At 52.6% G+C, this 14,220-nt stretch overlaps 1 protein-coding gene across 2 annotated transcripts in view; it reads left to right on the top strand.

Moving 5' to 3' along the window:
- Positions 1-14,220, top strand: part of ZZEF1 (zinc finger ZZ-type and EF-hand domain containing 1) — a 103,996-nt gene that overhangs the window by 44,718 nt on the left and 45,058 nt on the right. For both annotated transcript variants that reach the window (XM_053274809.1, XM_053274808.1), the window contains exons 17-26: positions 864-934; positions 1,965-2,079; positions 3,085-3,244; positions 4,048-4,169; positions 4,415-4,537; positions 6,623-6,789; positions 8,008-8,089; positions 9,535-9,736; positions 12,410-12,549; positions 14,203-14,220. The exon at positions 14,203-14,220 is cut by the window's right edge and continues 226 nt beyond it. In XM_053274809.1, the coding sequence (XP_053130784.1) occupies positions 864-934; positions 1,965-2,079; positions 3,085-3,244; positions 4,048-4,169; positions 4,415-4,537; positions 6,623-6,789; positions 8,008-8,089; positions 9,535-9,736; positions 12,410-12,549; positions 14,203-14,220 (1,200 nt within the window). The remainder of the gene's footprint in view (positions 1-863; positions 935-1,964; positions 2,080-3,084; positions 3,245-4,047; positions 4,170-4,414; positions 4,538-6,622; positions 6,790-8,007; positions 8,090-9,534; positions 9,737-12,409; positions 12,550-14,202) is intronic.

Genomic DNA, 14,220 nt, shown 5'->3' with positions numbered 1-14,220 from the left:
CGCGGGAAACGCGCTAGGCTTCTAAAGCCTTCCGGGCGTCCGAATCGGGCCGATTCGACGGCCATTCGCTTTCGGGCGAGCCGAAGGAAGCGTTTCCCCCCCACGCAGCGCAGAATTAATCCATGAAATCCCCTGCCAGAGGATGGACAAATCCCGGGAGGGTGGGGTCTGTGAGTGGCTACTCGTCCTGACGGCTATAGACTCTCTCCCGGTTCACAGGCGGGATGCCTCCGAATCCCAGTTGCAGGGGACCAACAGCGAGAGAGGGGGCCTGCCTTCACCTCCTGCTTGTGGGCTTCCCCGAGGCCACGGCGGGAGACAGGATGTGGAGATGGCCACGAGCTTTAAAAGGGGCTTGGAGAAATTCAGGGAGGACGGGTCTATGGGCTACTAGTCTGGTGGCTATAAGGCCACCACCAGCCTCAGAGGCAGGATGCCTCTCAATCCCAGTTGCAGGGGAGCAACAGCAGCAGAAGAAGAGAGGGGCATGCACAGACCTCTTGCCTGGGGGCTTCTCAGCGGCATCTGGTGGGCCTCTGTGGGATACGGGAGGCTGGACTAGAACTAGATACGCCTTGGGCCCGACCTAGCCGGGCTGTTCTTCTGTTGCGGTAATGAAACGGAGCCTCCATGTTCAATCCCGGTTGCGAGGCGTGGGGGCCTCAACAGAAGCGGCCCTCCTCTCCTGCCGGTGGGCTTCCCGGAGGCATCCGCTTCGGCTGCGGTCCGAAACGGGGACCGTCCGAGAGGGAGCCTTGCTGTGCCACGTCAGAGCTCCCTTTGCATCCACGCTCCTAAAATTGGGCGATGCGTGTGTGTGTGTGGGGGGGTGGATTCAGAGTCTCCCCTCTTCTTCTCCCCAGAAAAACATCACCGAGCAGGAGCACAAGCCGTCCGTCCACCTGGCGTTCAAGTCCCTCTGCACGTACTTCAGGTGAGCCGTTGCCTCTGGTGTCCGTGGGGGGCGAGTGCAGAGCTGGTTGGTGGCAGAATCGCCCACCACGCCTGTTGCTTCAGGCCAGAGAAATCGGGATGGTATATCTCTTCGCCATGGGGTCCGACTAGGCCTAAGGGCCGGAGAGGCAGGATCCGAGCGCGATAAGTTTAGAAAGGACTGTGGCAAAAGCAGAAAGGACTCTGGAGCGCACAGCTGGATCCACGTTGAAATACTGAATAATACAGTGATTCTCATACTTGGGTCCTCAGGTGTTATTGGACTTCCACTCCCATAATCCTCAAGCAAAGGCCACTGAGCAGGGTGGATTTGATTTAAATCAAACTGATTTAAATCACGATTTAAATCACTAGCAGGGTGGCTAAAAATAAAAAAAAATCCGATTTAAATCAAAACAATCGGATTTTTTTGATTTAAATCGGATTTTTTTTATTTAAATCTGATTTTTTTTTATTTAAATTAGATTTTTTTAAAAAAATTTATCCACCCTGCTAGTGATTTAAATCGTGATTTAAATCAAATCCACCCTGCTACTGAGGCTGGGGATTATGGGAGCTGAAGTCCAATAACACCTGAGGACCCAAGTTTGAGAATCCCTGGAATAATAGGACACGTACTTACTTGATGGATCATGTGGACATTTTTGTCTCCCACTCTTGCTCCCAGGAGGGAGACCCACAGGCCACAGTGCGCCTGTCCTCCCTAAAGCTTGATCAGTTTTTAAACTGAGCTATTGTGGTGTGTGTGTGTGTGTGTGTGTGTGTGTGTGTGTGTGTTCTGTTTCTCCTCACAACCGCTCTGTGAGGTCGCTTAGACTGAGAGAGCAGTGCCTGGCCCAGAGTCGTCACCCAGTGAGTGTGATTTGAACTCGGGTCTGGCTGGTCAACACTAACCACTGCGCGACCCGGGCTGTCGCTTGGGATGGATGGGCCCTGTGTCACCGTTGGGTTGGGAGATGTCAGGGCAGCCAGGAGTTGACGCACTGTGGAAATGTTCTTCCTTTGGGCAGCGATCAGGATCCGGGCGGGCTTCTGCTGCTGCCGGAAAAAGGGTCTTCTGCGAGCCTGGACACTGCTCAGGTGCTGTCGGTGATGGAGACGCTTCAGCTGGTGGCGTCAAGAGAGGTAGGCATGTCTGCTGGGTCTTGATTCACGGCGGGGAAGGAGGAGATGTCCGGATACAAGTGAGCCCCAACTCCCACATAGGAAGCTGCCATATACTGAGTCAGACCCTTGGTCCACCTAGCTCAGTATTGTCTTCACAGACTGGCAGCGGCTCCTCCCAGGTGGCAGGCAGGAGTCTCTCTCCCAGCCCTCTCTCGTTGGAGATGCTGCCAGGGAGGGAACGGGGAACCTTCAGCTCTTCCCAGAGCGGCCCCATTATCCCCTGAGGGGGAATCTCTTCCAGTGCTGACACTTCTAGTCTCCCTTTCATATGCAACCAGGGTGGTCCCTGCTTAGCTAAGGGGACAAGTCCTGCTTGCGACCACAAGACCAGCTCTCCTCTCCGGCACCAGGCAGAGGGGGACCATCATCCTTGTGTAGTACTGTGCTTTGCCCAGGGCAGGGGGCTCCCTGGGTCCCTTAAAGGCCCTGCCAGCATGGGGGAAATGGCGGTATTGTGCAGAGGCCGTCAGCCCAGTGAGAAACAGCCCTCCCGTTGAAGATAGGTTGCCAAAGTCCCCCCCCCCACCTCCTCGGAGAGGAGAGCTGGTCTTGTGGTCGCAAACATGCCTTGTCCCCTTAGCTAAGCAGGGTCTTTCCTGGTTGCATAAGAATGGGAGACTAGTGTGAGCACTGGAAGAGATTCCCCCTCAGGGGATGAAGCCGCCACTCTGGGAAGAGCTGAAGGTTCCCAGTTCCCTCCCTGGCGGCATCTCCAACGAGACAGGGCTGGGAGAGAGACTCCTACCTGCAACCTGGGAGAAGCCGCTGCCAGTCTGTGAAGACAATACTGAGCTAGGTGGACCAAGGGTCTGACTCAGGATATGGCAGCTTCCTCTGTTCCTATGAAACCTAGTGAAGGTCACTTCCTTCATGTGACTCTTTTTTTCTTTCCAAACCGTGATCTGTTGTGCTTGCCTTTCAACCATCAATCTAATGGCTGCCGGTGTGTTCTGTCCCTTCCAGTGTGAGCTGCTGATGCTGGGGCTTGCCCAGCCGGACACCAGCTCCGTGCTCTCGGCCCTCTTCTGGTCCGTCCAGGGCAGCCTCCTTTCTTGGTGCTACTTGCAACTGAAGGGCGGCGAAGCAGCACCCAGGAGCCAGGCCACGGAAATCCTGACCAAATGTGAGTCTCCAGTGAGTGAGTGGCTGGCAGAACAAGCCAGAGGCGTCTCCCTTGGGGTCATTCTCCGAGCCATTGCCTACTTTAAGAAGCGAAAGGTTTAAATCAGCAAACGCTTGCTTGTGGCTAGAAGAGTAGTGGTGGTGGTGGTCCCCAACATGTTCTAGATGCTGGGCATATTGGATACAGGTCCTTACCGCAAGCTTGCAACCATAGATGTGCAGGAAGAGGAGAGGAGGTCCGGTGGCCATTTTGGAAGAGGTCTTCCCTCTCCAGAAAGAATGCCTCTTCTAAGGTGTAGTGAATATGAAGGAGGAATGCTTCTACTACAGAAAACACGGTGTCGCTTGACTAATTGGGGATGCCCTTTTTTTGTTGATGAGAAATTTTATTTGTTTGTTTTTTTATCAAATGTTTACACCACCCCAAACTTTAGTCTCCGGGCAGTTAACTATAGCATACAACAAGTTAAAAACACATACAAAAACTTAAAACAGTTTAATGACTTAAAAATAAACCAGAGATCAACACCTAAAAAATTTAAAAAGCTGAGAAAGCCTGGGCGAAAAGAGGGGTTTTCAGGTGTTTTGAATAAATTGCCAGAGATGAGGAGGATCGTATCTCAGCAGGGGGCGCATTCCACCATCTCGGGGCATTGATCTGGCCAGTTAACGAATGATTGCCGCCCCGGTGAGGGTGTGATGGCAGCCGAGTCACCTGCTGCTGCTGTCCAAGAAATCTGAAAACTAAGCCGTTTGCCCCTGACTCTCATTTCAGTGGCCTCTGTCTGTTCTTTCCCCATCCAGACGTGCAACAGTTCCTGTTGAGCGTCAGGACTATTTTAGAGTCGCTTCTGTCCCAACACAGTGGGAAGGTGGTGGTGGAAAAACTGAGCAATTCGGTTCTCGCCATGGTGTCCCGCCAGCTGGTGAGTAACCCGATCGGGCTGTAGAGAGGGTACTCTCTCTTTCGTTCTTTCTGTGGGTCTAAAATCTGTTCCTTTGTAAAGATATTTTCAAAACGTCCTCTTGAAATCTGTGGTCCTTCTAAATCGGGTCCTTCGCTCTTGTTTTATGCGTTTGATTTAAAACCCAGTCTAAATATTTCTTTAAAGATTTAATTGATTTGATTTATTGGTTTTAAAATCTGGTCCTCTTGTGTGCCCCCCGACAGATGACCTTCCTGCAGGATTTCTGCACTTTAGACATCCCACACTGTACCCTCCTGCAGGATGTCAGCACTTTGATAAAACTACTGAATGACTTGACCATGGAGCGGGGAGAGAGTCCGAACAAGGTAGACACGGAAAAAAGAGGGTAGATGCTTCCAATGCATGTTTATTTTTCTTTTTAAAAATCATCTTCATCGACTTCATCGTCAGAGTGCTGTTCCTTCCAGCAATGCTGTGATGCTCGTTGGAAGATAAAGTGTTTATATCAATAAGACCTTGAGTGGACGCCCAGTTCGGGCATAAAAAACAGCAGCAGAATCGGAGACTTGAATGCCCTCCTACAGATCTGTGGTGCGATGGCATTTCGAACCCTGCGCTCAGTTCTGGTCGCTGCACCTTAAGGAGGCTATTGTAGGGCCAGAAAAGGGGCCGAAAAGGGCATCCGAGAGGATCAGGGGGCCAGAACGACTCCGCTGTCTGTGAGGCAAGGACCTTTTTAGCTTCAAAGGAAGGCAGGGAAGGGGGAAACATGATAGAGGTGTTTCAAGTTACGCGCGGTGTGGATCAAGAAGGGAGGGAGAGGTTGGTCTTTCCCTCTCGTAAGATTAAAACCCGGGGTCCTCCGTTGAAGCTAAATGTTGAGAGATTCAGGACAGACAAAAGGGAGTACTTGTTGACACAGCGTGTTGTTAAACTGTGGAATTAGCCACCAGATGGGGCGATGGTCACCAATCCAGATGGTTTGAAAAGGGGGGTGAGACAGATTCATGGAGGGATAGGGCTGTGATTGGTACTAGCCTTGGTAGCGATATACTTCCATCAGGACGAGGCATTCCCCGAATATCAGTTGCCTTCTTTTCCCTGCTTGTGGGCAGTGTTCTCTCTGATTTTTTCCCCATCTGTGTGCGGAATGAGTTTTGTTCTGGGAGGCAGTATCCAGGCACTGTGTGCGCACCATGTGCATCCAGAGTGGGGCCTTCCTGATTCAACCTGAGCAGGATCTAAATTTAACTGAGTACCCCATTGTGGATATTATCACTAATCCATCTTTTCATCCACCTAAATTGGCCAATAGACGGGTTAATATTCTGCTTTATGCAGATGATGCAGTAATTTTATCTCGGACTCCTGTTGATCTCCGTAGAGTGCTTTGCTCTCTGGCTAATTTTTGCCATGAATACGCTCTGGAAATCGATTATAGCAAGACCAAAATTATGGCCTTTGCTAAACACCCGAAGACCTTGAATTGGTCTTTGGCTGGACATAATTTAACTGAGTGGACCTCAAAAATTGAGTGTAAGCACGTGCGCATGCCTGTGCGCATGTGAGGGAACACTGCTTGTGGGCATCCCAAACTTGAACAAACAAAAAAGGGGGGCAGGGTCTTAAAACACAGAGCAAAAAATTTAAAAACCAGATACTGCTGTACGAATTGTGAGGTGCCACCACTATATATCATAATATAACGCCTTTCAATCTACTAATCCATGTTGCAGTGCATTACAATGTGCAATAATAGATCTAAATCTTTTTTGTAAGTGCTTTAATGGGAACAGAGGAAGCTGCCATATACTGAGTCAGACCCTTGGTCTATCTAGCTCAGTATTGTCTACCCAGACTGGCAGCGGCTTCTCCCAGGTTGCAGGCAGGAGTCTTTCTCAGCCCTCTCTTGGAGATGCTGCCGGGGAGGGAACTTGGAACCTAGTTGCTCTTCCCAGAGTGGCTCCATCCCCTTAAGGGGGAATCTGTTCCAGTGCTCACACTTCTAGTCTCCCATTCAGATGCAACCAGGGCAGACCCTGCTTAGCTAAGGGGACCAGTCATGCTTGCGACCACAAGACCAGCTCTCCTCTCTGTGATGTGACCCTAAATACTGGTCACATCACACCATTTGTACAGCAGTATCTGGGTCCCCCCCCCCACTTTTTGGCTTCCCAAGTGAGCCTGTGGGAGCCTTGGCTTGATCCAGCAGGGCTTTTCTTAAGTTCTTATTCGATTCCCCGAATCGATTCCCCGGCACATTAAGATGTTCTTCCGGGACGCTTCTCGGTAGACAGACGTGGCAGTCCCCACCATCTAATTCCTGCTGCTAGTTGAATGTGGAGGGTCTGGGAAGGTGAACCTGGCTCTTCAGCTCCATCCCCGGACCCTCTCGCTGTCGTGTGGGCCTGTCCCTGCTCTCCCTTGACGCTGTCCTTGCCTTGCGCCAGGTGAACATGGAGATCTGGCAGCAGGAGCAGCCTGTGGTCCTGCGCACGTGGTCCATGGAGTCTCCCCATAACTATGAGAACAATTGCCACGACGTCACCGCCTTCCTCTGCCCGGGGGCAACCTACTTCGAGGTGGAATTTGACGAAAGATGTGAAACGGAGAGGAGGTAACTTGGCCCATCGTGCGGGGTCGGGTGGTGGGGTTTGTCTTAATTGCAGAGGAGAGCAGAATCGGTAGAACGGCACCTCCAAAACTTGGTTGGGGGCTTGATCCCAATAGATAGGTTCTCCTTGGGGTGCCTGGAATGTTTTGGATTTTAGGGCAGCAAACTTGGGGAACAGCATTAAAAAAAAAAAAAACCAAAGAAATTAGGGCTTGAAATGAACATTCAAGTCCTGTGTGGATTGGGCCCTTGGGTTGCACCTGCTCCCAACGGGATCTACCCACCGGACTCGATCGGCTGGGAGGGCTCTGCTCCGTGGGCCAGCACACAGGACAGGGCCTTCTCGGTTGTGGCCCCCCAGGCTGTGGAACTTGCTCTCAGCTGAGACCCGCATGCCCCCCTCTCTTTCAGCCTTTAGGAGGCAAGGGAAGACTGCTCTTTTTATCCAGGCGTTTGGCTAATGAGCCTTAAACGAGCCTCTCTTAAAACCGTTTAGCTCCATTTGTTCTGTTCTTGTGTGTCTACTGGATGGTTTTTCTGTTGTTAACCCCCCTGGGGTCTTAGGACGAAGGGCAGTATACGGTCGAACCTCGCCCTCCGCCGATTCGTGATCTGCCGATTCGTGTATCCACAGGCGGGTAATAGACACCCGACCTCGGCATACACGGACCGGCTGACTTTGCGTATCCGCTGGTTGGGAGAGGCAGGAAATGACTGCGGCGGTCACTTCCGGCTGCCATTTTGTGTTCTGGAGCCTCAAAATGGCTCCTGTTTTGTTTTTTAAAAAAGAAAAAAAAAACCCAGCAATTTTCTGCTGATTTGGAGGCATTTCAGGGCAGAGAGCAACTCGGGGGGGTGGGGAGCAGCTAAGTACAGTAGGCAGCTTCCCCCGGAATTCCTCCCCCACCCGCAAAATTCAATGATTCATTGATGCTCCCCCCCGACCAAGAACCTAACCCCCAATTCGATGATTCGTTGATGCTCCCCCCCCGACCAAGAACCTAACCCCCAATTCGATGATTCGTTGATGCTTCCCCCCCGACCAAGAACCTTACCCCAAATTTGCCATTAGCTCAACGACTTGATACTCGCGGCTTCCGTATCGGCGGTTGTGCCGTGGGATGGAACCCCTGCAAATGGCGAGGTCCCCCTGTATAAATACGAGTAAAGAAGGATCACTTCAAGCTTGTTCTTCCATTCGCTACCAATGTGTCTCCGCAGATACGACTACCTGGAGTTCACCGATGCCCGAGGCGCAAAGACGCGCTACGACACCAAAGTGGGCACCGACAAGTGGCCCAAGGTGAGTGCCTTCCAAATCCCGGGTGAGCGAGACCCTCTGCATGACCAGAAAAGCCTTTTAACGTAGCATGGGGCTAATTCCTGGGCTTCTTTACAGCTGCCTTAGGAAGGAGCTACCAATCTTAACTTCTTGTGCTGGTGTGTGTGGTGGATCGGGGAGGTAGAACAGACAGCTGCCTGCTCGAAGGCTCCCCAACGGGCCGGCAACCTGGGAGAAGCTGCTGCCGGTCAGTGTAGACAATACTGAGCTAGGCAGACCAGTGGTCGGACTCAGTATGTGGCAGCTTCCCGTGTCCCTGCATCTCTTGTTTGAACAAAATAAATTTGAAGGCTGAAATCGGCCTTTTCGGCTGCTTCAGGCTTCTAGTCCTCATGGGGCACAGGTCTGGGGTTTTGAACACACAAGGGCGGTTTTTTTGAGTGCCCGAGTGTACAGCCCAGCTTTTCACTCAGCTCCTGGAATGTGACCCCTTAGCCTACTTTTCTTGAAAGTTAGGGGGCCCTCCAGACACAGCCCCTGATGCCTCTACTTGTAGAATTTCTAGCAGCTGCACTTGGGGGAAAATATCTTGCCCGAGGCCCGGCGGGGAGAAGGCTGCCTGTCAGAGTAGACTTAAGCACTGGTCTGGCTTGGTTGAAGGCAGTTCCATATATTCTTGTTTACCTGGCTCCGTGGTCTGCCTTGCAGGCCTGGCATGCAGACGGCCCTGGGTTCAAATTCCCAGCAGCAGAGCTGGGGGAAAGCCCCTCTGCCGGAGAGCTGGTCTTGTCTCCTCTTCTTGCTAAGCAGGGTCTGCCTGGGTTTGCATTTGGATGGGTGGTTACACATGCGTGCTGTAAGAGTTCTTCCCTTTGGGGGACTGTAGCTCAGAAGCCGATATATATATAAATAAAATAAATAAATAAATAAATAAATAATAATTATAATAGAAGAAGAGCACCTGCACGCTTGCATGCATCACGTCCCAAGTTCATTCCCCGGTATCTCCGGGTAGGGCCGCCAAACACCCCCGCCTGCAACCTTGGAGAGCTGCTGCCTGTCAGAGTAGACAATACTCGGCGAGTGCCCTGGTAGACAGCAGCTTCCTAGGGGATGGGGCCGTCGGTCAGTGTTAGCGCGTCTGCTTGGCACACAGAAGGCCCCCTGGTTCAATCCCTGGCAGCATCTGCAGGTAGGGCCCGGGAGAGAGACCCCTGCCTGAAACCTCAGAGAGCCGCTGCCAGTCAGTGTAGACGATTCTGAGCTAGCTGGACCGAGCGCCTGACTCAGTAGGCAGCTTTTTTTTTTTTTTTTGCGAATGAGAACCGCAGAGTAGGCAGTTCTGGGCTAGAGGGACCACGGTGGTGGTGGTGGGTGGGCACAGCGGTGGCATGCGTAGCCCCCTGGGGCGTGTTTGTGCTGTGTGTGACCCTTGGCCAAAACGTGGCTGTTTTGTTGCTCTGTAGAAAGTGACCTTTAAGGCTGGCCCACGGCTGCAGTTTCTCTTTCACTCTGACAGCAGCAATAATGAGTGGGGCTACAAGTTCTCCGTCACGGCCTACGGCCTGCCCGACGTGGACGTCTCCTGGGACCTGGACCTGCAGCTGCTGGTGGCCCGGCTCATGGGGCGCCTGGCTTCCCAGAGCATGGTGCTGAAGTCCCTGCGGGGTGAGTGGGCCTCCAAGGGGCCGGGGCGTCTGTCCGTCTGTCTCGGGGGGCGGCGAGGAACGAGGGGGCCGTGCAGGATGGGGCCCGGTCAGTCCTTGCCTAGATGACGCAGGACGGACCCAGAGGAGAGCTGGTCTTGTGGTCGCAAGCCTGACTGGTCCCCTGAGCTAAGCAGGGTCCGCCCTGGTTGCATATGAATGGGAGACCAGAAGTGTGAGCCCTGGAAGAGATTCCCCCTTAAGGGGATGATGGAGCCACTCTGGGAAGAGCATCTGCAGGTTCCCAGTTCCCTCCCTGGCAGCCTCTCCAACGAAATGGGACTGGGAGAGAGAGACTCCTGCCTGCAACCTTGGAGAAGCCGCTGCCAGTCTGTGAAGCCAATACGGAGCTAGGTGGACCAAGGGTCTGACTCAGTATATGGCAGCTTCCTATATTCCCTAAGATCTTTCCTGGCTCTGTACTTGAGATCTTTTTAGAAGAGGAAAGCTGGTCTTGTGGTCGCAAGCATGTCTTGTCCCCTTAGCTAAGCAGGGTTCACCCTGGCTTGCATATGAAAGGGAGACTAGAAGTGTGAGCACTGGAAGAGATTCCCCCTTAAGGGGATGGAGCCACTCTGGGAAGAGCTGAAAGTTCCCAGTTCCCTCCCTGGCAGCATCTCCAACGAGATAGGGCTGGGAGAGAGACTCCTGCCTGCAACCTTGGAGAAGCCGCTGCCAGTCTGTGAAGACAATACTCAGCTAGGTGGACAAAGGGTCTGACTCAGTATATGGCAGCTTCCTCTGTTCCTCAAAGGCCCTCTGTGCCGAGGTTGGCCTGTCACCCCTAGAATCTCGGGCCACCAGCCACTCCAGGGATGATGGGAGTTGTAGTACCAGCCCTGTTCCAGAAGCGGAGCTGATGCTCGTGCCGTGTGATGCCACTACAGACTCTGCACTCTGGCCGACGGGAGGGCAGGTCGGCAGGAGGGATGCCGGGAACCTTTTCATCCAAGTGGAGGAAGGGTTGCAGAGTGGTTGAGGGTGGGAGTCTCCAGATGAGCTGGGTCGGAGGGGCCGGGCGCCTGCTTCAGGGAACACACATTGCCTGTGGGGTGTGAGCTACCTTGGTGGCCTGTTAGTCCAGCCGCCGGTGGTTGACAGGAAGCCCTTTTCAGCCCCGGAGTCTTGAGGGAGAGGCCCCTTCCCGCAATTTCAGATCCGAGGATAAAAAAACTCGGTGGTACTACTGCTACTACTATGGATATGTATCTACTGCTTTTCATCCAAAACCCCCAAAGTGGTTTACATAGATAGAAATAAATACAGGTGAAACTCAGAAAATTAGAATATCGTGCAAAAGTCCATTAATTTCAGTCATGCCAATTAAAAGGTGAAACTGATCTATGAGACAGACGCATTACATGCAAAGCGAGAGAAGTCAAACCTTAATTTGTCGTAATTGTGATGATCATGGCGTACAGCTCATGAGAACCCCAAATCCACAATCCCAGAAAATCAGAATATGACATGGACCCAAGAAGACAAGGATTGAAGAATCGAACAATATCGGACCTCCGAAAAGTAGAAGCATGCATATGTATTCAGTCCTTGGTTTGGGCCCCTTTGGCAGCAATGACTGCCTCCGTGCGGCGTGGCATGGATGCTCTCAGCCTGTGGCACTGAGGAGGTGTTATGGAAGACCAGGATGCTTCCTTAGCGGCCTTCAGCAATTCTGCATTATTTGGTCTCATGTCTCTCATCCTTCTCTCGGCAATGCCCCATAGATTCTCTGTGGGGTCAGGTCAGGCGAGTTTGCTGGCCAGTCAAGCACAGTACACTGTCTACTTTTCGGAGGTCCGATATTGTTCTCTTCTACAATCCTTGTCTTCTTGGTTCCATGTAATATTCTAATTTTCTGGGATGGTGGATTTGGGGTTCTCATGAGCTGTACGCCATGATCATCACAATGATAACCAATGAAGGCTGGACTTATCTCGCTTTGCATGTAATGCGTCTGTCTCATAGATCAGTTCCACCTTTTAATTTGCATGACTGAATTTAATGGACTTTTGCACGATATTCTAATTTTCCAAGTTTCACCTGTATATCGCCCTGGATTTAACTTCATTGGCTACGATACTGCTACTGCAGCGGCCTTGTGGTAGCAAAACAAATAAATAAAAATGGGCCCACAATCTCAAAACAAAACAAAACATGAGGCGGACACGAGCAGCACACCCTGGAGGGCTGCCGTGCTGGGGTTGGATAGGGCCAGTTGCTCCCCCCCTGCTCAATACAAGAGAACCCCCCCCCCTTTAGAAGATATCTCTTTGCTCAGTTAATGGCCCCGTCTATCAGGCGTAATCTTAAATCCAGAGCCGCCCTCTGTTCTGGTCAATATGGCACCAGTCGTACAGATCCATATCCTGTCTAAATTGCCTCGCATTGGGAATACATTTTGCCCCCCAGAACTCAAGAGGACCACCTTAAGGAGAAGAGGGCACATCATTTTAGAAGAAGGGCTTGTCTCTATATTGCAGAACTTTTATGTGGGTGGACTGCCCCCCTCCCCAATCCGTGCTGCTGGTTGTAAATCCCTTTAATGGGGAAGAAGTTAGATGGAACCTCTTCCGAAGCCCCGGCTCTACTAATCTGAGTCCCGGTTTGGGGGTTTTCTCCGCTCTCCTTTCTCCAGAGGCAAGAAGCGAAATCGAGTTGCCTCCTGCCCAAGTGACCGCGGTCCTGAACTCTCCGCTCTGGAAACTGGTCTTCAGGCACCAGAAGCGCTCGGACCAGGATCTGGGAGCGAGGGAGACTCACCCAGACAACCGAGAGGTATTTCCATCGGGTGTCGTCCCCCCCCCCCCTGCGCCCAATCTAGGGAGACGGCAAAGGTGGTTAATGCCTCCTCCCCCCCCATGCTTAATTAATTAATAATTAATTACTGAGCTGATGCTCTTGGCAGTACCTCGAGACAAATAGCAGTGTCTCTGGAGGCCGGGTGGGAGGGGGGCAGAAGCGAGATGCAGAAGGCATACCGAAGGCGCCCGGTTCAGTCCCTGGCAGCATCTCGAGGTTGCGCTCGGCTGGGATAGACTCCTGCCTGAAACCCCAGAGAGCTGCTGCCGGTCAGTGCTGGCAGTCCTGAGCTCTATGGACCTGTGGGCTGACAGCTTTCTAGGTTCCTATGAAGGCCTCGGCTAAGCAGGGTCCACCCTGGTTGCATGTGAAAGAGAGACTAGAAGTGTCAGCCCTGCAAGAGATTCCCCCTCAGGGGATAATGAGGCCACTCTGGGAAGAGCTGAAGGTCCCAAGTTCCCTCCCTGGCAGCATCTCCAACGAGATACGGCTGGGAGAGAGACTCCTGCCTGCCACCTGGGAGAAGCCGCTGCTGCCAGTCTGTGAAGACAATCCTGAGCTAGATAGACCGAGGGTCTGACTCAGTAGATGGCAGCTTCCGATGCTGCTCTCACAACACTAGAACCAGGGGGTCGTCCCGTGAAGCGGACCGCCAGGAAATCTAGGACCAAGAACAGGAAGCGCTGCTGCATACAGCACATAAATTAATTGGAGGCCTGCCCTGCGGTGATGGCCACCAGCTTGGATGGCTCCAAGCAGGGCTTAGATGAATGCAGGGAGGGCAGGTTTGTCTGTGGCAAGTAGTTTTGATGGCTCCAGACCACCTTCGGGCTCAGAGACGCCATGCCTCCGAAGGCCCGCCGCAGGGGAGTGACGCCGGGGAAGGGGCCTGCCCTCCTCTCCTGACGGTGGGCTCCCCAGCGGCGGCATCGGGCGGGCCACTGTGGGAAACCGGAGGCTGGACTAGATGAGCCTCCTTGGCCTGATCCAGCAGGGCTGTTCTGGGGCCAAGTATTGATTGACCCAACCTGATTGGGGGGCGGCGGCGGGGGGGGGCGGGGCTTGCCCGTCCCTCCGATACAAATTTGAGCCAACCGTCTCTCTTCGACGGAGTCTCTTTCCTTTTGAAACGGCCTTTCCTCCTATTTTTAAGACGCCGGGTTCCCGTGTTGTTAATAATAATAATAATAATAATAATAATAATAATAATAATGATCCGATTTCTATACCGTCCTTCCAAAAATGGCTCAGGGCGGTTTACACAGAGAAATAATAAATAAAGAAGAGGGCTCCCTGTCCCCAAAGGGCTCACAATCTAAAAAGAAACTTAAGACACACACCAGCGACAGTCACTGGAAGGATGCTGTGCTGGGGGACGGAGAGGGCCAGTTACTCTCCCCCTGCTAAATAAGGAGAATCACCACGGTAAAAGGTGCCTCTTTGCCCAGTTAGCAGGGGATCAACCTTATTTAAGAGCCTCATTTGCCGAATGTCAGCATTTCCAATCGGCTGCCGTATGCATCGGATTGGCCGTCGGCGTCTCGGTTCCGTTGTTTCCCTCCGACACGGGTCCTCGTATCGTTCTGGAGCGGCCGTTGCTGACTGACTCTCTCCCTCCGCTCTTTGCAGGCCTCCCGCTCTCCCGAG

This window comes from Hemicordylus capensis, chromosome 12, assembly GCF_027244095.1.
Source record: "Hemicordylus capensis ecotype Gifberg chromosome 12, rHemCap1.1.pri, whole genome shotgun sequence".
Taxonomy (NCBI): domain Eukaryota; kingdom Metazoa; phylum Chordata; class Lepidosauria; order Squamata; family Cordylidae; genus Hemicordylus; species Hemicordylus capensis.
Note: the sequence above shows the minus strand (reverse complement) of the source record. Positions and strands in the feature narration are given on the sequence as shown.